General features: G+C 38.1%; 2 protein-coding genes across 2 annotated transcripts; one reads left to right on the top strand and one right to left on the bottom strand.

Annotated features, from left to right (window-relative positions):
- Positions 1–297: 297 nt before the first annotated feature.
- Positions 298–12,841, top strand: LOC143146962 (sodium-independent sulfate anion transporter). Its single transcript, XM_076311739.1, has 11 exons — positions 298–728; positions 956–1,137; positions 3,257–3,452; positions 3,546–3,766; positions 5,056–5,200; positions 5,413–5,577; positions 8,820–8,981; positions 9,878–10,018; positions 10,773–10,918; positions 12,226–12,387; positions 12,459–12,841. Exons 1-11 carry the CDS (start codon positions 692–694, stop codon positions 12,567–12,569), a joined length of 1,668 nt encoding a protein of 555 aa, XP_076167854.1. The 5' UTR covers positions 298–691; the 3' UTR covers positions 12,570–12,841.
- Positions 12,842–14,331: 1,490 nt separating this feature from the next.
- Positions 14,332–22,579, bottom strand: LOC143147482 (uncharacterized). Its single transcript, XM_076312734.1, has 3 exons — positions 22,424–22,579; positions 16,780–16,911; positions 14,332–14,535 (listed from the first exon to the last, which is right to left on the bottom strand). Exons 1-3 carry the CDS (start codon positions 22,577–22,579, stop codon positions 14,332–14,334), a joined length of 492 nt encoding a protein of 163 aa, XP_076168849.1.
- Positions 22,580–22,615: the final 36 nt, after the last annotated feature.

The raw sequence follows: 22,615 nt of genomic DNA, 5'->3' as shown, positions 1-22,615 counted from the left end.
GCGCGGAAGAAATATCATAGTTTCGTTGGGCATTCGGGCTTGCGAAGACAATAACACGGATGGACTATTTTGTCGGTGGCGAAGTAGCTCTCTTCGAAGTGGCGCCCTCACTTAAGGTCGACAGGTTAAATCATCGGATAAAATCGCACGAGTGCTATTAGTAACCGTTGTTGAGCTTACTAAATCGTCGAGTTGTAGCGGAGTGGGGGGACGAGGGGAGAGGGGGCGTTGATAAATACATACCGGCGGCCGGTGCCACGACGATTTATCGAGAGTATACGGAACCACGATCTTCGTTACACCGTAACGCCGTAGAAACGAATAGTGCATCGTAGCAAAATTTACGCGTTCACGCGACGCGTACACGGTTTCACGTGTCCCGGAATTGTTTTCGCATACGCGTGGATGATCGATGCGAGGATCGAGTTGCAACGGCTCGGTGCGACGATCTAAGCGTTTCATCGCGATGCCGGTCTCGCGTTGCGTTCGTACCGAAATTCTCGCTGAAATCGAGAAAAAAGAATCGTTGGGAAAAAAAGAGAACGCGAACGTTGTATCGTTTCGCGAGGTAATCGAAAATGTGGTGCGCGCAACGCGATTCGTAACTGTGAACGTTCAACGAAACATTTTCAGTGTTTGAGAGGAAGTTGGCTCTCGTTTGTGTCTCGAGTTCGCGGAAACAATTTTAAGGATGTTCCATAAAACGCAAAACGGATCGCGCGAGAAAAGTGAGTTATCGACGTTTCTCACGATCCGTAAAAATGATTCGTTGTTATAGATTTCCTCCGACGTGACACGCGTGATATCCGAGGTGTTAGCAGCGAACGATAACGATTGTGTTCGACCGTGAACGCAACGTTACCCGTTTAACGCGATTCGATTTTTCTTCGTTCTTCGTTCGATCGAGACGATTATCACGAATTAACGAAATTGTCTGCTTGTTTCTCGTTTCAAGTGTCTTGGTGCAACAGAAACGCCTGCTGCGGATACGCGAAACGAAAGTTACCGGTTTTGTCCTGGTTGACGGCCTACAAATTCTCATGGTTGGCTCAAGACGCGCTGGCAGGCTTCACGGTCGGTCTGACCGCTATTCCCCAGGGTATTGCTTACGGTATCGTCGCTGGATTAAGTCCTGAGGTACACAGCTTCGAGCAACGTAATGATTATCGAACAACACGGATTTACGCACGACAGATCGACAATTACCACGTCTTCCGGTGTATCGTAGTTAGGTACCTATCACGCTCGATTCCAGAGATGGGAAATATTTTATTGGAATGAAACACGTCGAATAAAATCAACGCGTAACGACCTATTCGCAATGTTCGTTCGATCGAACGATCGATGCTTTATTTGGTCCACCCTGGACGAATAAATTTTAAAACTGTGATCGTTATTCGACGGATCACGAACGAAAGGGTAAAAAGTTGTTTATGGGAAACTTTTAACTGGTTATCAATTTTTCTCATCTCGGTTCGATTCGAATGTGCGATGTAGGAAGTTCCGAGATGTGTTTTCTTACCGCATAACTGTTTCTCTACTATAAGTCAAACGGTTCAGGGAGTTAATTAAACGGTAGTCACATCCAGAATCCCCCAAGGGTCTAGGATCCTTACCTTATGACATGCTTTTCAACGATATTGCTGTAACGACCGGGGAGTATAAAATTATTAATTTAATTATCCGAGAGTGAATTTATACTTATTTAAGATTTACGGGGTAATAAATAGCTACGACGACCCTCTTAAATCGATAGTAACAAGATGTACTTTCTTTCTCTGGTATAAGTTAGACAGTTCGGAGAGTTAATTAAACGGTAGCCGCATCCAGAGTCCCCCAAAAGCAAGGGTTAGTTAAGTCGAATAAGAATTCGTCGCGGACAAATGAATCTCTTTGAGAAACAGTTTTAAAATATATTTAAAGAAATAATTTCAAAAGTTTTCTTCCTTTCGTTCAATAACTGCCGGATTGTATTTTTTTTTAAACGATATTTAGTATCTACAAAACCACGCGATATTCGAATCAATTTTAACACCGGTATTGAAATTTTTTTTAACCGTTCTATACAGGGTCTTCCCGAATAACATGTAAAAGCGGGCTGAAGGTGATTCCTTATGAAAAAATAAGAACTAAAAAGAATAAAATTTGGTCGATTTCGAGATAATTAGTTTAATAATGAGTTGAAAAATTCACTTCGTGTTTACATATATACGAGTTGGTAACCCTGTATCGGAATTACGTATATTGTGTCCCAAGAAGGTACAATATAAGATTTTGCGGCTCACAGATTAGGTCACTCAATATCTGCGCTCGACCATAATTTCGAACCATTATTGAGAACGTTTAACGTTGCAATATCATGAAACTCTACATTTTTAGTACAAATTATTAATAGTTATCGTACGCTCTTCGTTGTTAGAACTAATTAAGTTTCATGTTTCATTCAGACCGATTAGAAATGTGCAGAATGTTCCAAAACATGTAGGCGTAACATCAGGAGCGAATTCAGCACATTAAAATAAGAAAAATAGTTTGTACAAACATATGTCCAATATGTTTATCATACGACCTTGTTTCGAATTACAATCGTATCTGTATTACAAGATATAAAAGTTATTCAACTATCTTGAAAGAAATTTTTCGAAGTGGATACTTTCGGCTCGAATGTAATCTTTGAAACGTTTTATCATAAATCCCCTTGTCCATTTTAAGTACCAGATATCGTTCGAAATCGTTGGCAATTCTCTTGGATATACAATTGGAGTATCTTCCTTCGAACGGTTGCAGGAAGAGCACACTCACGCAAATTAATCGAAGATAAAAACAACTGTAACTGGAAAAGAAAATCGTATCCGACATACGTTTGTACGAATTTCGTTGTTTATTTTAGTGCGCTAAATTTTCCTCTAAAATTATACTCACATACATTGAAACACTCTATACTTTCACGACACAAGACTCCCACCGATTTATGATACCAGAAATTCCATAAATCGAGTCGTCTCTCCGATCAACAGTTATAGCAATAATGTTGAGACCTTCCTTTGTTCAATTGCCTGTTTCACGACTCGAGAAAAGTGTCGTAACACGAGTGAATCATACGCCACTGAACAATCTTGCAACGAGATTGTTTATCGAGTGTAGACAAATAGTAGAAACACGAAGATAGAAACGAATAACAACGCTAGAGAAACAATTATCCGTGACAAGTCCCCTGTTTTTTTCGCTCACTTGGAACGTCTTTCTCTGTGGTCAGTACGGGCTGTATGCATCTTTCATGGCGTCGTTCGTGTACATTATTTTTGGATCGTGCGAGAGCATTACCATCGGTCCAACGGCTATCATGGCGACAATGGTGCAGCCTTTGGTGTTGAATTACGGTCCCGATATAGCCGTATTACTTACATTTTTGAAAGGCTGCATCATCGCGGCACTCGGGCTGCTTCACTTGGGTGAGTGGGCCGTACACCGGCAAGACAGATTCATTTAGTCGATTTCTCCTCTCAATCGGGCGAAACGAATTGAACGTGGATCGTGGATTTCAGGTTTTCTATTAGATTTCATTTCGATACCAGTGATTGCGGGATTTACGGCGGCCGCATCGATCAACATAGCCGCGTCTCAGTTCACCTCGCTGTTGGGTATACCCGGTAGAAGCGAGGATCTCGTAGATGCATTGAAAAAGGTGTTCACGAATTTGGATAGGATCAGATACCAAGACACCGTGTTGGGCGTTGGAACAATAACGATCCTGATTTTACTCAAGGTAGTGCATCGATTACTCGATCGCGCGATTCCGATTGAGAGATCGAACGAGTGAGATTACGCGCGCGAATATCTGTATCGTGGTAACGAGTACTCGTACGGTTATCGAAACGAAACGATTAAACTATCGTGAACTACCGTCTGCTGTCGTTTCTCCGCATGGTATTAGCGGTTTAGCGCGCAATATCGATTCTCCCTTAACCCTTCGGGTACGATGAACCCATATATGCGTTCGAGGAAAGCCATCGGTGCGGTGGATGCATTCGTGTATCTCTTTAACCAACGCGAGCCTATGCTTTCAATGTAAGGAGAAACGAGGAAGGTTTTGCGGTGAATTCCTCCTGTACGTGGAGTTATCACAGCGATCGTAGGAACCTCGGTTTTATTTGTTATTATTCTACGATGTACACCGACCGCAGCGATCGCTCGATTTCGAAATGTTCCGTTTCGCAAAGCGTGTTTTCGTTCGGAGAGCTTTCCCGGTGATATTCGTGATTCAATAACGTTACAGATAATTGTGAAAATAATACGCGAGATGTTTCACGATCTTGGAATTCGAAAGCTTCACAGATTCAATCGTATTCCGAGACAATCCGGGTATATTTTTGTACAGTTGTCGCGAGAAGTAGTTATTTTTCTTACGATGCGTGGAAAATATTATTCGACGATGCGATAGTTTTACGAGGGAAAACGATGATTTACCGACGCCGATAGAGAATATAGATATCCATCTAGTCTATTCGTTCTTGGATCGTGTCCTTGTACAAATATACTCCTTTGGTCTTCTTCTTGACGTATCGTGGCAATAAATCTCAAACTCGCGATTCCGGGACAAAGGCAACGTTTTGCGGATACTTGGAACGGATATAGTGACGTGTCCACGGAAATATGCGGGCACGAATTTTTGCTTGAATTTCTAGCAATAAGTTGCTCCGTTTAAATCTCTTTTCGGAACTTCGAAAACGCTAGATTCGAAAAATGACAGGGAAACTCGATTTTCGAAACTTCAAAATGAAAATACCTCTTTGATCCTTTCCTTACGGACGAATCCGTTTCAAAAGCGTGCGGTGTCTGCGGAATACTTTATTGCGAGTTCAGCTTGTACGTTCGTCGAGCGCCTGTAGTCGTTCCCTGCACACGATTCACTGATCGATGATAATGGCGGTTCAAAATTGAAAGAAGCCATCACGTTCGATCACGGAAGAGTAATATTAAATATGGCTCCGCTACATCGTAGTAAACGCGATATACAACGAGACGATTTAACATTTTTATTAAAATTTCTACAAGAATATGCCCGGACGTCGAACTGGCACTTGGATTCAAAAAGTCGGATGGAGCGTTACTTTGGCGCGTAACGCAATAGTGGTCGTCGTAGGAACCATCATTGCATATATTTATCACACGAAAGGACTAGAACCTTTCAGGTTAACCGGTGAGGCTACATCGACGATATCGAGTTGTTCGGAAAGTCGTTTCGTGTTTTTTTTCGTGAAAGTGAAACACGATTTTCTTTGGAGGGTATAAAAATTTTATCAAATTATGTATTCTCCATTTTGGAAAACGAAATCACTTTCCGAACAACCTAATATTTTTACGCGTCGTTGCTCACCGAGAACAAAAATGAATTGAAAACGATTTTTTCAGGAACAATGGGTGAAGGGTTACCACCGTTCGCTCCACCGCCTTTCTCTATTGTAGCCAATAACCGTACGTACGATTTTGTGGAAACCCTATCGGTGATAGGAACAACGCTTTTCACTGTTCCAGTGGTATCTACGATCGAGCACATGGCGATAGCAAAAGCTTTCGGTAGGTACCGTCGACCAGGTTTACGTAAATATATAAATGTTTGCACACTTGGCGACTACAGAAACACGAGCGACGCGAGGACCACTCTCCGGCGACCAATCGGGTACGCTTTGAAACAAATGCACGCGTTCAAACGACGAACTTACGTGCTGACCGAAACGTAAAAATAAGCTTCGAGGTGGAAGTGTTGTTTTTAGAAATCCGAGTCTCAAAGGACAATTTGGAATTCCCCGAGAACTACATCGATCGAGAAGTTAGAAAATTCTAATGGAAAAAGTAGTAGTGTAGGAATTTTATTTAAGTAAGTTTGTGGTGATTACAGAATAAGCTTAAAAATAAGCTTCGAAGTGGAAGAGTTGTTTTTAGAAATCCGAGTCTCAAAGGACAATTTCGAATTCTCCGAGAACTACATCGATCGAGAAGTTAGAAAACTCTAATGGAAAAAGTAGTAGTATAGGAATTTTATTTAAGTAAGTTTGTGGTGATTATAGAATAAGCTTAAAAATAAGCTTCGAAGTGGAAGAGTTGTTTTTAGAAATCCGAGTGTCAAAGGACAATTTGGAATTCTCCGAGAATTACATCGATCGAGAAGTTAGAAAATTCTAATGGAAAAAAGTAGTTAACGTGAAAGTAGTAGTGTAGAAATTTTATTTAAGTAAGTAGTGGTGGTTATAGAATAAGAGTGAATACAGTTCTAGGATATATGTGCATTGAATGATGTAGCTGTAGGAACAAAATATTAACGAAACGCACAATTAATGACTACGCTGACTACGCTGACTACGTTGATAACGCTAACTTTTCTGTTCTTTCGCGACACGATACGCTTCGACAATTTTCCAACAACTGTTTTTGATTACCAATAACTGCCAATGACTGCCCAAACGTTCTTCTTTCGCATCTTCACACGCATTCATTCCCTTTCATTCTAATTCTCAAACTCTCTCACTCAATGCGTCTGGTCACGTACGCCGAAAGTTTCTTAGTATGGTGCTTTTGGGTTGTTCGGAAAGATTTTTGTTACGCTAGGATTTCTTTGCTCTAGAATTTTACGTTACAACGTAATAAAAATAAGATTCTAACGTAGGTAAAATTCTACCGTAAAGGAATTTTAGCGTCGAGAAACTTTTTACCCTAAAATTCATTAACGGTAGATTTTTGTTACGCTAGGATTTCTTTGCTCTAGAATTTTACGTTACAACGTAATAAAAATAAGATTCCAGTTTAGGTAAAATTCTACCGTAAAAGAATTTTAGCGTCGAGAACCTTTTTACCCTAAAATTCATTAACGGTAGATTTTTGTTACGCTAGGATTTCTTTGCTCTAGAATTTTACGTTACAACGTAATAAAAATAAGATTCCAGCTTAGGTAAAATTCTACCGTAAAAGAATTTTAGCGTCGAGAACCTTTTTACCCTAAAATTCATTAACGGTAGATTTTTGTTACGCTAGGATTTCTTTGCTCTAGAATTTTACGTTACAACGTAATAAAAATAAGATTCCAGCGTAGGTAAAATTCTACCGTAAAAGAATTCTAGCGTCGAGAAATGCTACAGTAAAAAACTTCCAGCGTAAGAAAAGTTCGACGTAAAAATGTTCAATGATATACGATTCGAGTTATGTCTCCATCCAGAGTATTAAACTATCGTCGCCAATACTTACCGAGCATAGTCGTTACGATGTCAAACATGTGCACAAATTAAAAATTCCGAAATTTTGCCTATCGTTACTTTCGTAACGCATATAATAATTATTGGGTTGTTCGGAAAGTGATTTCGTTTTCCAAAATAGAGAATATACAATTTAATCAAATGTTTATGCACTCTAAAAAAATCGTGTTTCATTTTCACGAAAAAAAAAAAGAAACGAAATGGCTTTCCAAACAACCCTCAATCGCTCTTCTTTCACTCTTCTATCGTTTATTCTTCTTAAAAGCGTTGAAAAGAATGCTCTTCTTTCACTCTCTCTTCTATTCCACTTCGAATTCTCTCCGGACAACACGCAATCTCTTTCATTCTCTCGTATTACCACAGTAGTAAACTTATTTGCACGTTGCAGCGTAATTGTAACAATCTCCTCGAAATCTATTCTGTTTCTACGGTATTGAAAACTTTCGAGTCGTCGGGTTCGATCGTTTGGTTTTCGATCGTTGACGATCGATCGACAGTGAGTAACGTCTCTTAGAGCCGAAGAAGACCTCCGAACATGCGAGTATCTCGAAATTCGACACTGAACAAGATCCGATAAGCGGGATCCAGCTTCTTACGAGAACCGCGAGCCAAGAATCTCGACTGTAAATAAAGATCTCGCTCCTCGGAGTTTTACGCTCTTTCTTAACCGGTTCGGTTAAGCTCTCCCCATCCGCTTGGTTGTGTTTCGAATAGTTAGAAAATTTCAAACAGCTTGAACATCTCGAGCACCGTAGAAGAATCTTCTTTCTCGAATTGCGTTTACTTCGATTCGCGTCTTCGGGTGAGCAACGAGTCAGATCGATGTTACACTTGCTTGTATTTTATCGTCATAGTACGTTACTGTTATTTTGCACATTAGTATTTTTATACGATCCTCGGATATACACCCGGGTATATCGAACGACCTAACGGCGCACGTTTAATTTGTTCACGTTTTCATCAAATATACAAATTTTTGTTCCATTAAATAAAACAATTCCACGTTTACCCGAAAATAAATCGCGCGCATATTTATGCATGCATTTTTCAAAAACACCATCCCCTCTGATCGATACGATCTTCAATATTCAGAAGGAGCGTCCATTGATCGAATTGGCTCGCGGGTCGCAACATTAAAAATATTCGTATCCATTCTCTGTAGGGAAAAAAATAATTCCAATTTGTATCTCTCTTTTGTAATCGGTATATTTCGTTTATTTAATCGAAGTGAACGCGTTCGGACCGATTCGATTCTTTTCCACGGTGCTCGGCACACTTAAGTCGTTCGAAATATTTAATTAGCTCGAAAATGCGTGCACACGGTTCCAAAGAATGACGTTCCACGAACGAACCCGAGAGACTATCTATTCGAATAAAACGTGATCCCGATTTATGTTCGAAATACTCTCGCGAGAACCCGGATGGTACGGTTTCGCTTTTATTCGGTTCTCGTCGCGTAACGAATATTCGTATCGCTTTTAACGAGGTACCGAAACAGTTCGATTTGAACACGCGCGATTGTACGAGCACACGAGCTACGAATGTCCGTGAATCGATGTGATTTGAGTTTAGCGATGGGAAAATCTTTGGACGCCACGCAAGAGATGCTCGCGCTGGGTATATGCAACATGTTCGGGTCCTTCGTTCGATCGATGCCGGTTACGGGTTCGTTTACCCGTACAGCCGTCAATCACGCGTCTGGAGTCAAAACAACATTCGGAGGCTTATTCACGGGTAAGTGTGTTACTTAATCATCAGATTCACTGCCGTTTAGTACACCGACGATCGAGATGGAAGATCTCCCGTCTCGCGCTGCATGGTCACCGGGCAATTAACATAAACACCAGTGGCCGAGAACGGACACGATTAGGTATCTCGATGTTACTCGAGCGATTCGATACCGGAGCACTTAATCGAGAGCCTCGGTAGGTATCGAAATCTGAGGCAGTCGCCATCGATTTATCGATACCGACACCGTGACCGTGAATCTTGGCATCGAGTAGGTGTCGACCGGTACTATCATCGAAACTATAGAACACGTGAATTTAATAATACAGAAACCTGAAATAGACGTTTAATTCATCGATCGATGATGCGTGAAACTCAATTTAGGAGACAGCAAACTATTGAGTTTAAATATGATTATTTCCCTCTGTTTCTCTTTCCAATTTTAACAGTCTGCTTTTTTTTTTTTGACGCGGAAAACACAATTGCTATTGGAATAATTTTAATTTATATTTTTAATTCGCTCGATTTAAAATTGTGTATCGAAAACGATTGGGTAGATACGAAGGGGTTGCGTGTATAGGAGAAACCGATTTGTTTCGTTAAAAGACCTTTCCTTTAACCTCTTCTCGTTGGTTTAGGGTAAATTTTTGTTTTCAAAAGTGTTTCCAGCAAAAGCTTTTAAAAGTTCGATTTCCTTCGGTTAACGTGTTTGCGAATAAGTAATCAAAGCGAATATAATCATCAAACACGATTACCTCGGTAATCGTGAATCACGTGACAGGGAATCGTGAAAAAGTAGTTCAGAGAGGTACTCAAGTTACGAAATTGTTTCGGTTTTTTCAACGACGAAGAATTTCATCCTGTGACACGATCTACCGTTAATTGTCGATGGTCTTTCACAGGTTGTCTCGTGCTGCTCGCGGCTGGCCTGTTGACCACTACCTTTCGTTTCATTCCGAAAGCCACGTTGGCCGGTGTTATTCTATGCGCCATGTACTACATGCTCGATTTCAAGACGTACATTATGGTGTGGTACGCCAAAAGTAAGTAAAATTCGTATATTTGATCGCTGTAATTAAACGACGAGTAGTCGCGATCAGAGACGTATCATCGATGCGATTCTTCTTACCAAAGTTCAAAAGAATCATTTTAAACGAAACGCTGAGTATCCTGGGTCGTTGATGAACTCATTGATTGATACAAGAATCTATTCGCCGTGGACCCAATTTTGCAAATGACCAGCGCATAACACTCATCTTCTTAACGAGGCCGTGGGAACAAGTTTCGCGTTTATCAATGGGCGCTAGGTAGAACTTACCGATGGAGTTCATCAGCAACGTACAGCGAAACAAGTTCTTTTCTTCGAGGAAACCGATTGGTTTCGTTGAAAGACTTCCTTTAACCTCTTCTCGTCAGTTTTTGGGTAAATTTTTCTTTCCAAAAGTGTTCTCAGCAAAAGCTTAAAAGTTCGATTTCTTTCGGTTGACGTGTTCGCGAATAAGTAATCGAAGCGAATGTAATCATAGGACACGATTACCTCGGTGATCGCGAATCACGTGACGATTGCACTTTAGATTACGAACGAAATGGACATGTTAAAATGACGAAAGGTACGAAACACGTACACGAAAAGCTGAAGTAATCTTTCATCGATGAAAAATTTCTGATTCGTGACCGCAGATCGTAAATTTTATTTACAATTACGACTACCGTGATCGAGATACACGATTCGAATTATTTCCCCGCTCCGTATGCTCGCGAACGTTAAAATCACTCAGAAACTTGTTTCTCTTCCAGAGTCTGACTTTCTCTTGATGCTGATCACCCTGCTGTTCTGTGTGTTTCTAAAACTAGAATGGGGTATCATTATTGGTATAGGATTGAATCTATTGTTCTTACTGTATTACTCGGCACGACCCTCCATCAATACTAAGATCGAGCAGGTAAACTAATCCAGTAAAAAGTTTTCTCTTTGTTCGTTTACTTTCAATACACTTACGGACAAAAGTTAAGAAATATGTCGTGCAAACACGAATTCTGCCATCATTTTCTAACGTATTGTTTATAGTTATTTACTTCTAATTAATGGAACGATTTATTGCACGCACGAAATCATGAAAATGGGCCAAAGAATTAAGGAACGGTACATTATATGTACTAGGTTATTTCATAAGTTTTGTCGTTTGATAAATCTTACTGAACAGTATAGTACTGGGTTGCTCGATAAATTTTGTCGTTCGATAAAACTTATTGAACAGTATAGTACTGGGTTGCTCGATAAATTTTGTCGTTCGATAACACTTATTGAACAGTATTGTTCAATATAGTACTGTTCAATATAGTACTGTTCAATATAGTACTGTGCAATGTAGTACTGTTCAATATAGTACTGTTCAATGTAGTACTGTTCAATATAATACTGTTCAATAAGTTTTGTCGTTCGATAAAACTTATTGAACAGTATAGTACTGGGTTGCTCAATAAATTTTGTCGTTCGATAACACTTATTGAACAGTACTGTTCAATATAGTACTATGCAATGTAGTACTGTGCAATATAATACTGTTCAATATAGTACTGTTCAATATAGTACTGTTCAATGTAGTACTGTTCAATATAATACTGTTCGATAAAACTTATCGAAAAACCCATTAGTATCACAATATTTACGACTTTACAAATCATACACTTCCTCATTTAAATAACAGTTTGTCATCCGTGTGATATCGCATCGACCAAGTTCGCGCAAGAGCACTTGGAACCACCGCCCTGTGATTTGCCGAGTAATTAATTTTGATTAGGGAACAACCGTGAACCCGATGGCCGTTTCGTATAATCTCATAGTTACTTTATGGAATTTCGATCGGTCGAGCAGGCTGGTCCCTTCGGAACATTGATTTTCTCACAATCAGTGCATAGAAATTCTCGAATCAATTTGATAGGCAATCCGTGTACACATAGTTCGCTCAATTCGAACAAAAAGTTTAGTTTCGTTTTTAGAGTTCATCCTCAAGAGGTTACACAAATTTCACAATTGATTACACCCAACGCGAAAGTTAAACATTTTTGTCCATTTACCGTACGTATCGAATGAAACGTGGTGCAATAATTATTATTCGTTCTCAACGAAAACGTATCGTACCGAGGCATTACTTATTAAGAGAACTCGTGTTTCGAGTTTCTTCACTTTTGTCGGTAAGTGTACGTTCGATGTGCTCGTATCTCTCAAAGAGTTACTTTCTGCGCGCAGGTAGAAAATGAAACATTAATACGCGTTATACCCGAAGAGACCGTTTCGTTCCCGGCGGCGGAAAACTTCCGAGCCAAAATAATGAAGCTGTCCGAGCAGAATCAGTGCAACATCCTCCTCGACTGTGAGAACCTAAAGAGGATCGACGTTACGGTTGGAAAGGTAAGTACCGGTATCTGGATCGCCCGAGCCACGTTATCGACGAGTGGTTCAAAAGAATCGTTATCTCGCAGAACCTGAAACTCCTGGCCAACGATCTGGGCCTTCGTGGTCAAACCATTATGTGCGTGAACTGTCAGGGCAACGTCAAAGATGTCTTGACGACCGTGGCTCCGAACCTGTGAACCGTATCGAAACGACGGAAATGCACGTGACCTGTCACGAAAGTCGAGATAATCCATTTTACGTCTCTGCACTGTGTTCAAAGGTGGCATGGATTCAATTCGATTCGGGCCTTTGACGCGATTCAATAACATTCCGATACGGCAATCTTCGCTATGAAGATTATTTGCCTAGAATTCTAGTCGCTCGAGATGTTCGAGTACGTAATATCGTTCTCTTAGAATTGATTTTCCATCCAGTGCTTCGTCTACAAAAATAACAATAAAAGCTTATCCATCGAAGAAACATTGCTATGTTTTTCATCCCGCTCCCGTTGTCGATCCTCGTACAGAAACGTACAAAATTATTCGAGTATGAAACTGCGTTCTAAGAATCATTTTTCTTTTTCTTTTTTTTTTTTCTTTTTTTGCAAATAACGCCTTCTTCGAACTTATCTACGAACTTATCTCCACTTTGAGAAGATATTCTATCGTAACTATTTTTCTAATTTTGTACAACAAAATATAGTCGATAACGACGCAAACTTCGTTAATTAAGACGAGAACAAAACTACTTGTTAATTATTGCTATGTTAACATTTCGACGAGATTTCCGGTAACGAAAGGAGCACAATAGAAATGCTGTGAATAGATTCTTCAAATAACCAAGATAATAATCGATAATTAACCAGCGAAAAATTTGAACAAAATGATACTTCCATCGTATTCTGCCCACGACAATACCAATCGTCAACACCAAGAACCTCTCAAATTGCGAATTAGTAAGCGAGAACAGTCCTATAACCGCAATGTCCTCGTATTTGCGTCTGCGTTCTACTGCAGTTTCCACTCTTGCAATGTATGCAACTCCCCAATGCAGGTATGATAAACTATTTTGTAGCCACGTTGCCAAAATAATAAAAATAAAATCAGCAATGTGGTAACATTGAAGACTACCGGGTGATATTTAATTTGCGAATATTTAAATTATTATTGTATACTACTGTACATGTAATTCTACAGGGACGAAGAAGAATATTTTCCGAATTTTTGCACACAATTACTGAAAAAAGTTCCCATACCTTGTTTCATACCCTGATTATCACATTTGTATGCTTCTTTAAATCTTCCAGGAAAATAACCAATATCGTTCGTACATTTCTTTAAATATAAATTACAGCTACGTAAGAAGAAAATTATATTCTAAACACACAATGAATTGTATTTAAAATTCGGTCGCGCAACCCCTAGCCTAGACATCGTTTAAAAGTAACATTAAAGCATTTATTCTATTACACTTTTCCCAGTGTCTCCACCTTCTCTCAATTTCATTGTTATCCATTCTATATTGCTCATCGTTTGTCATTAATGTTCCACTTCTATATTTTATCAACTAAATTTTATCAAATAAATTTCATAATAATACTTTCAGTTGCACCTCGCCTCTTGAGTATTATACGTATTTTATATCGTATTATATTATATCGTGGATACGCTTCCGCTCTTTGCCCCGAAATTTTTCGCTGTGCACACGAAACGCTAATCGTTATCGTATAATTCAGTTTTCGACCTCGCAGTTATAGTTTTTCACGTTGATCGACGATGAAGCATCTTTCGATCGATAATTTCGACGATTTTTACGCACGATTGAGTATCCGATCATTTCCGCGCTTGCGAAAAGCACAGTAGACACCGGTTCTTTAGCAACGAGTTTTATCTTTGGAAAATAAAAGGTGAATCGATAGGTTGATACACTGAAATCTTATTGAAAAAGTCGACACACGCATCAGACGTTTGTTATAATACCTGGATCGATTCGGTGGGCGGTTTCGATGTGCTCGTCCATCGTTTCGTTCTCCAGTAGTATCCAGTAACAGTACTTGCAATATCTTCGACGATGGAACTTGACGTGTGTCGATAACGATAGTAAAGTGGCAATTTGCTCTCGACATAAATTGCACTTGAATCCCAATGGTCGTTGCTCTGAAAGCTGGCATTCAAACGCTCGACTATTTAGTCTCGTCTAAGAAATGACAGAATACGGAATATTTCCGAAAAGTGGTACGAGACAACGAAGACTCGTAATAATTGCCAAAATCGATGAAAATCGGCTCGACGAAGCAGCTCCGTGGATGAATACTTTCAGAGTAAACGACGATTCTCTACTTCGATGACAAGTGCGTTAGTTATCAGTAAACGGAGATTATCGAAGACGATACGATATTGTATCGTTTCATCGTTTTATACTATCGTATAATACTTAACCGTTTTTGTGTTGTTTTGTAACAGTTAAGAGCATTCTTTGTTTCGCAGTGCGTCAACATTGAAAATTGAACACTCCACACGGGCTGCAACGAATGCAAATATTAAATATTTGAAGATATCGATGACTTAAGAAATTTAATTTACGCTCCAAAATGTTATAATTCGAAACGCGATTTGTGAGCTCGCTTCACTGTCAGAATCACGACCTATTATGAGAGAAACTAGCAGAGTTTTATTCAAGTGAGCCGCGGGCAAAAAAGTTTAAGGAACACCGAGCTGGAGAACTTTTATTATCCAAGTAAAAGATCGCTATTTACTCCTAAAGTATCGATTCGCGGGCCTACGTCGATTAAGAATTTCTTTTTCATTTATTCTGGAGAGTGCTACAAGCCTGCAAAGATTCAAACTACCTCTCAGAAACACTCTGTAAATATTTTAGTATCCAAGTATGCAACATCGCCGTGCATAAATTACAGGTAATTTAGTAAATGCAGAGTAAGAACAAACTGACGCGAAATCAAACACATTAATCCTTTAAATTGTAAACACTGTATAGTAAAAATCTCATTTAAATGTTAGCGAACGTAAGAAATTTTTCATCAATGTATTCGACTCGTTCGGAAACGAACCCTCCAGTTGATTCTATCCGTTAATTCCCTTCGTATTCTTTAACTAACTTCACTTCGATTTTCCAATAATATTCACTACAAGTTCTCTGATTTCTCACATGTTTTTCTCGTGACCTATACACGCGTACAATCGAACTCACTGCACAATTAATCAGAACATGTGAATACATGCATTTAAATTTTTACAGTAAAATAATAACTCTAAATAAATAAATACGATAGAGCAAGGTAAGAAGATTGGAGTATTTCAGAGAACTCTGTCTGTATCTTAATTTGCATTTTCCAAGACACACGAGCAAGTCTCTGGTGACTTACGGACTATAATGTATCGTACAGTGAACGAAAGAACAGTCCTGGAAGAAATTTCGTGGCGTATAAGGTCAGACGAAATTGTGCGAAAAAAATTACTTCGTACAGTCTGCGTTGTATTTTTCAATAGCACACGTTCCCAGGACTAATTTTCCCTTCTTCGTACGATACACACACATCTGTAAGTATACATAGCGCATCGTTCTAGTGCGATGCATCGTGTGTAAAATACGCACGAACGCGAGATCTCTTTGAGCTTTAAAAGGTCAGGATTACGTACAGAAACCAAAAACAATTTTAGAACTTACAGACTAAAATCTACGGTGTTTGTTCCATCATCAGTCAAAACCACAAAGTAGCGTGACGTCAAAAGGTACTTATACGCCTCGAACCAAATAATATATACCGAGTGTCCCGCGCAACTGGTAGCCATGATTCTCCACCACTGAAAACTGATTGTGAGTTATGAATCTTTACCGACGACAAAGTTAAGTTTTCCACCGATTTGTATTATCAGTGTTTGCGAACATTAGACTGTGTAGTTTACAACGCGTAATAGTATACGAGAATATACTGTGTGCTAACGTGCGGAAATGTAATCTATCAAATTTTAATAATAATTTTTAAACTACTAGATCCGGAGCATAAGTATCTCGGTACTGTTTCGTAGAAATTGAAAGACTACATGGATCGGTCTAGCTAAAACTATAAAATTCCATTTAAGAAAAAGGCTGAATCGCACTTTTCGTGTACACCGATGCATAAAAATGCAATAAAATTGTATCCAGGTTACGCATCACTCGATACAATTTCGTCGTGCCTCGTGACATTTTTGTCAATTTCTAACGATGCAATATTTCTAACGAACAATATTCTAAGCTTAACCAGTTGCACGGAACACCCCGTATATCGACGAACATCGATGTTTCATTCGTTTCCTGGTATTGTGGTATGACATTTGTATCGAGCACAATGCTCATCGAGGTGCACGCCGAATAAAAAACTATAGTAACTGCGATAAAATTACTTACGCTCGTAACCTCGCCGCCAGCGCCGTAGTTGCTCTTTTCCGAGATCACGGTGTACTGCGGTATTTTCGAGTCCGAACTTTGCTTACGTCGCAGCTGTAGTGGTAACACGATTGGGAATTTACCTTCTTCCAACTAAAAGTACGTTCTTTATTTATTAAACGCAATTTGCGGTATAAAACCGATTCTCATTGTCAGAAACGAAACTGTCCGTGTATCGAAGACGCGTACGGTAACACCTCGCACGATGTCCCGGCTCGTGGTCGCGTCGGGACATTTTGCGAGGGCGGTTACGTTTCAGGAAAGGACATTTTGCGAGGGTGGTAACGTTCCAGGAAATTGCTCCCGTTATCTAGCTCGTCCACATTTTGCGCACACCGGAGACAAGTGTTGGCACAGCGAAAAAATTCCATCGAGAATTTCTTTTCGCGTTTCGATTGAAAAATATTGATCTCGAAAGCTTCATTTCGAGACTCGAATCGACAGAACGAAGTTACGGATTATTTTCGGTAGCGAACTTTAACTTCAAACGAGAACCTTTTTGTTAGAAATGATTCATTTAGAAAGAATCGCGATTCGACGGTAACGACGCTACTCGAATTTATCATCAGACATTTATTTCTCTCGGATGCTCGAAACGAATGAAAAATAACTTGAAATGGAATAAATAGTTTCCAGTGTTCTCATTTATGTATTATTCTTCGAAGAATCGATCACTCTTATGTTACTAATCTAGAATAAAAAGAAATTACCGAACTGAAAAAGAAACTGCGAGTATCACCTAATTTTTTGGTCCGGCATCCTAGTTATCCCCCTTAAATGGTTCGGAATAACTACGGGACATTGTGCAAGCGAAAAATTGAACATTATGCGAAGGCGTTACTGTACATTCGGCTCAAACGATTCTACCCTTACCACCACAGATACGCGAAAAGGGTAGCAGAGGAAGTGATCCTTTTTTAAACGAGTTTTACGCTTTTCTCAAAACTATATTTTCAAACCTGCCCGACACGAAATCTCCGGAACTACACATCCGATTTACTTCAAATTTTATAGACATATTCTCCATAGAGTATTCTACAATCTAGCGTACGATTGTTTTAATATGTCAATTATTTAATTTTTTATAAACGTTTAAAGTCGTTTTCTTTTCGATAAAGACGATTGTTTTCTCTTCGAACCTCGACCATTTTTACAATTATTATAATTTTGGAAAAAGCCTAAGCTACATTTTAGGTAATAGTCTCTACTTTATGAATCGATAGTATTTTTTTATTTCAAACCCTCCAGTTCTTGTCAACTATGACGGCCAACAAACAATGTTTCACCGGAAGGGGTTCTGTGAACAGCGAATAAATTCGCCATTTTGTACGATTTTTACTTTTGCAAAATTCTTAAATGGAGCTGAAAGTTATATTTAGATTCTCTGAGAAGGACTACATTTTTCATTTAGTAATTGCTTGGGAAAAAAATTCGCGAAATTTACCCATTTTTTAACGTCTCCCCTTAAAGTCCATTTTCATGCGACACAATATCACGTGAAACTCACGAGTTCTATGATTGGTATTGTTATTGTCGCGAGTTAATTGCACGAACTGAATCCTCTTGAGATATATGAAGATCAGGATTAACCGTGTCGTGAACGCGCCTAGTCGGATCTGTTATCCGTCAATTTGGTTTCGATTCTGGTCCCGAATTGTTCCACGATTGAAATGAACACGTTGCAAATGCTTTTGGTTGACTAGCAATCATTGTATTTACTCTAAAACCGACTCCGAATTTCCCGTGACGATCTAGAGCGGGGTCGGTAAAACATTGAGGTGGTAGTGACACTGCATATATCTCGAAATATAGAATAAATATTAATACAAGTTTTCAGGTATACAGTGTAGAATGATATTTGGAACACGCTCGTCTATCGTATTTATATAGATGCAAAATCTGTACAACGAAGAAAATAGCTCTGCAGTACCCAAAAGTTAACTTTTCTTGTTATTTTAAAAATGTGATATAAACGCTCTTTTGGTAAATATCTTCTTGTTTCTTGCTTTAAAACTTCAATTTGAACTTTCTTAAAGAAACGCTGATCGTCACTTGGCATTCATAAACATGTTGTTAATAAAAATATTTAATTAAAGTTCACAAGTGCAGTCGGAGGCGATTGGAACGTTACAACTTTTACCCAAAAAGAGTAAAAATTGGAGAATAAGATATTAATATGACTGTAACAATGGGCTTGGAACAAAATTTTTAACGAAGAGCGGAAAAAATCCACATACAGAATTCAATCGTGAATTTGTGCAATCGTTTCGTAAAGTTTTGTTACAACAGGTTTCAACTAGAGGTAGAAAGAAGCGAATGTCTTTCGCTTGTAATTACAATTTAGTTAAATAAATGTCGTCCCGGTGTCCGGAACATTCTCTCCGCTTACCACTTTTTTATTAATATCTTGAATATTACTTGACGTACCACAATTGCTGTAGCTCAAGAATGTCAGATAATTAAGTAATACGTTTGTACAAGAATTTTTGTTATAAATGCGATAGATTTTGCGTAATGGTATTCCAAAGTCAAAGTAATAGGTTGTTGAATAAATTTTATCGAACGACAAAATTTATTGAACAACCTAGTAGTATTATTGACTCCGCTCTCCCCTACCACGAGTTCGACGAATATTTTAATGTTCCTCGAAAGTGAATCGATTCTTTGCAGTCTACAAAAAGGACCGATTTTTCAAAAATAAAGCATTTGGAACGATCGTTAATCAAGATTGTTAAACAACACAATATATTGGGTTGTTCGAAAAATCATTTCGTTTTTCAAAATGGGGGATATATAATTTAATAAAATGTTTATACACTTTAAAAAAATCGTATTTCATTTTCACAAAAAAAAAAAAAAGGAAAAAAAACGAAATGACTTTCCAAACCACCCGATACATACGAGGCCTAGCGTAAGTAAACTAATCGTCCGTTTAGAACATTTAAGTTTTTGCGATATTCAATGTTATTTGTTTTAATTAAAAGTCGTAACTTAACGTTCCGTAAAATCGGACCTTTAGAAAACGAACCCCTTCCTCCCTTCTTTCTCTTTCCGTACGTCTGTGATAATATGAACAGAATTTACGCCGTCTAAGGAGAGCATGCTTTCTATTTACCAAAAGGTTACTTGTTTTGCTGCATTTATAGTACTACGCTGCCGTGAACGTTTGAATAAGGGTGAACCGTAATCTTCTCAAGTGACGTAAATTCAGCTTACTATAGTAGTCGTGTACAGTAATTCACGCTTTCAAGGCACAATTCTTACCTCAGATTCAAGTAACGGTAAGTTACTTACTACATTTGGATTATTTTTAATTATACATTATTCATATCATTCGTGAAACACATTTAAGAATGTATAATTAGGAGTAATCCGAATGATCTGTTGCTTGGAAGCGGGAATTATTATGCATACTTTCCCGTCCATAAGTCACTAGACATTTTTCTGTCCAGCTTGGAAAATTAAATTACAATAGACGTACAATTTTCTAAAGTGATCTTATTTTGTAAAATTGTATACGTAAATTAAATTATAAGAAAAAATCAACGAAAGAGTTGCGGTGAATATTACAGAAAGGTTAGGGTCAAATAAGTTAAAATGTTAATCGATAACATTTTCGAATAAGGCGAATACATTGATAAAGTGTTAACATGCATTGTACGTTACATTTATTCAATAATTTAAAGGATTAATAAAGTTAACGCGAGCTAAAGTTTGAAATTCGTTGCACAATGTCAATTCGTTTGTACTCTACGTTTACCACGTGTACGTTGACTTATGGACGGAAGTGAATAGCGCCAAAAGTTATTCCATAGTATTTCAAACAACAATCGATACTTCTATATCTTATGTACTAAATAAAAACTACTAATCGCACAGTTTAAATTAAAAGTTGGGATTACGTTTAATTGTCCGATGCGTCATCGTTACTTCCGTCACTAGTTTTAACCACGAAACTGATATCGTAGTACATAGGGCGCTCTCAACGGTATGTCGACCAAGTTTGTAGCGAGAAGACTTGTGGCAAGAAGAAATAGTTCTCATTTACGCCTCTGTATGACGCCACTTTCATAAAAAGATTGGTGCGCCATCTACGGCAAACCACCTAACTTTGTAAAGAAATAGTTTAAACGATACTGTACTTCTCACAGCAATGATATTATTCGTTAAGAAAATAAGCTTTGGACCAATATTAATCCATAAGTAAAAAAATCACAAGATTATTTCAATGCGCGTAAAGCATAATACGGTGTACAATTATGTAAATGTATAAAGAAAAATACAATACGTGAATATGCATTGTGTATTGTATAGTATTTATTGCAAAGGATTCTTGGGCTTTGAGCATTCATCATAGAGGGCGCTACCTATATTCAAAATTAGTTTAAAATTCATTCGGTTAGTTCATTGCTAAATATTTATATCATTTCGTTGCCCATTTCTTTTGAAAATTGATTAACAGTTCAAGGATTAAACTATTGTTTCTTAAATATATATCATTACGTTTTGAGCAAGAATACTAGTCACTACTACGACGTCAGAACTATTAGAACTATGATATTTTAATTGTATAATAAGTTATTAAATATTTATAAAATACTTTTTGTTCGTATCATTATAAGAATGAATTGTGATACACGCAAGCAATATTTTGCATTTCTTGTTTACACAATATATACACAAGTGTATAAAAATGTAATGATACGTATGTAATAAATAATACATAATCTGTTTATCAACATCATCTGAAACAAAACTATATTATTATTTTTCATTTCAAATATTAATTAAAAAATAGGAATAAAGATAATTCTGAGAGCGATTTTTTTTTATTTGATCGACATAACTTTGAAGAGCATTAAAAAGTACTGGAGAGTGCATGGCATGTATGTGATATTTGTGTGCATTGTACGATGTAATTGTACTTTATAAATGAAATATCATAAAACAGCGAATTATTTAACATTTTTTTCATAAAATATTTGTAAGAAGTGTTTACAAGCAAAAATTTTTTCAAATTAATTTGTTATAAGCAAATTTTTACCGATTCTGTCCATAATAGTTAGATGTATGCAAGGCGCGAAACGCGTTGCGACTATTGATTGGTAGATACGTCACGAACCTTAGTCCAATAACAGTGGGTCTCCCGTTTGTGGCGCATCTGCGTAGTATGAACAAAATCGTTTGAGCCGGGCAAACGACGAGCGACAATTTCGTTTCGAACGTTTTCGATATACGGTATTTTTCGTAATCTCGTAGAAGCAAGTTAATATCACGGGTTTAGTCGTTGAATGAGTCCAGATCTCACGCATCGTGAATTTATTGTGATTTGTTAAAATTTCGTGGTATTCGTTTCGTTATTCGTTGTAAATTTTCCGCGCGTAAATGTGACGCCATATTGACTTGTACCGGTAGCGTCACCTTCGTTTCAAATGTTCTCTCGATGTTCTATTGCCTTATACATATTCGTCAATGATATTCGTTTCATGTCTGATTTTCGGACAAATTCGCGATTAAAACAAGCAAGAGGAAGTGTTTTGTGTACACTGTATAAATACGTCGGAAGAAAAGATGACCAGCGACAATGAACACTACCACAACTTACCTTCCTAGAATTCTGAATCGGTGGACGGATGTCGTATACGAAATCCTTTTTTGTCATCTTCTCGCTGATATTTCGATTGCATCGTAGATTATACTTTGTCGCATCTCCCGTCATCGAGTCTGCTAATGAATTTCTGTAGCCCTGGTGAGTGTTCATATTTTACAAATACTACCATTTGTTCGTCAGTCGTAT

The sequence above is a fragment of the Ptiloglossa arizonensis genome, chromosome 5, assembly GCF_051014685.1.
Source record: "Ptiloglossa arizonensis isolate GNS036 chromosome 5, iyPtiAriz1_principal, whole genome shotgun sequence".
Classification (NCBI taxonomy): domain Eukaryota; kingdom Metazoa; phylum Arthropoda; class Insecta; order Hymenoptera; family Colletidae; genus Ptiloglossa; species Ptiloglossa arizonensis.
Note: the sequence above shows the minus strand (reverse complement) of the source record. Positions and strands in the feature narration are given on the sequence as shown.

Excerpts from the sequence above, each read along its gene's own strand:
- LOC143147482 (XM_076312734.1), bottom strand. The coding sequence starts at position 22,579 with ATGAACACTCACCAGGGCTACAGAAATTCATTAGCAGACTCGATGACG. Across the intron at positions 16,912-22,423 it reads CGATTCAGAATTCTAGGAAG|TTGGAAGAAGGTAAATTCCC; the intron begins GTAAGTTGTGGT and ends ACGTACTTTTAG. Across the intron at positions 14,536-16,779 it reads CTGGCGGCGAGGTTACGAGC|CTTTCAGAGCAACGACCATT; the intron begins GTAAGTAATTTT and ends TTTGAATGCCAG.
- LOC143146962 (XM_076311739.1), top strand. The coding sequence starts at position 692 with ATGTTCCATAAAACGCAAAACGGATCGCGCGAGAAAA. Across the intron at positions 8,982-9,877 it reads ATTCGGAGGCTTATTCACGG|GTTGTCTCGTGCTGCTCGCG; the intron begins GTAAGTGTGTTA and ends GGTCTTTCACAG. Across the intron at positions 10,919-12,225 it reads TCAATACTAAGATCGAGCAG|GTAGAAAATGAAACATTAAT; the intron begins GTAAACTAATCC and ends TTCTGCGCGCAG.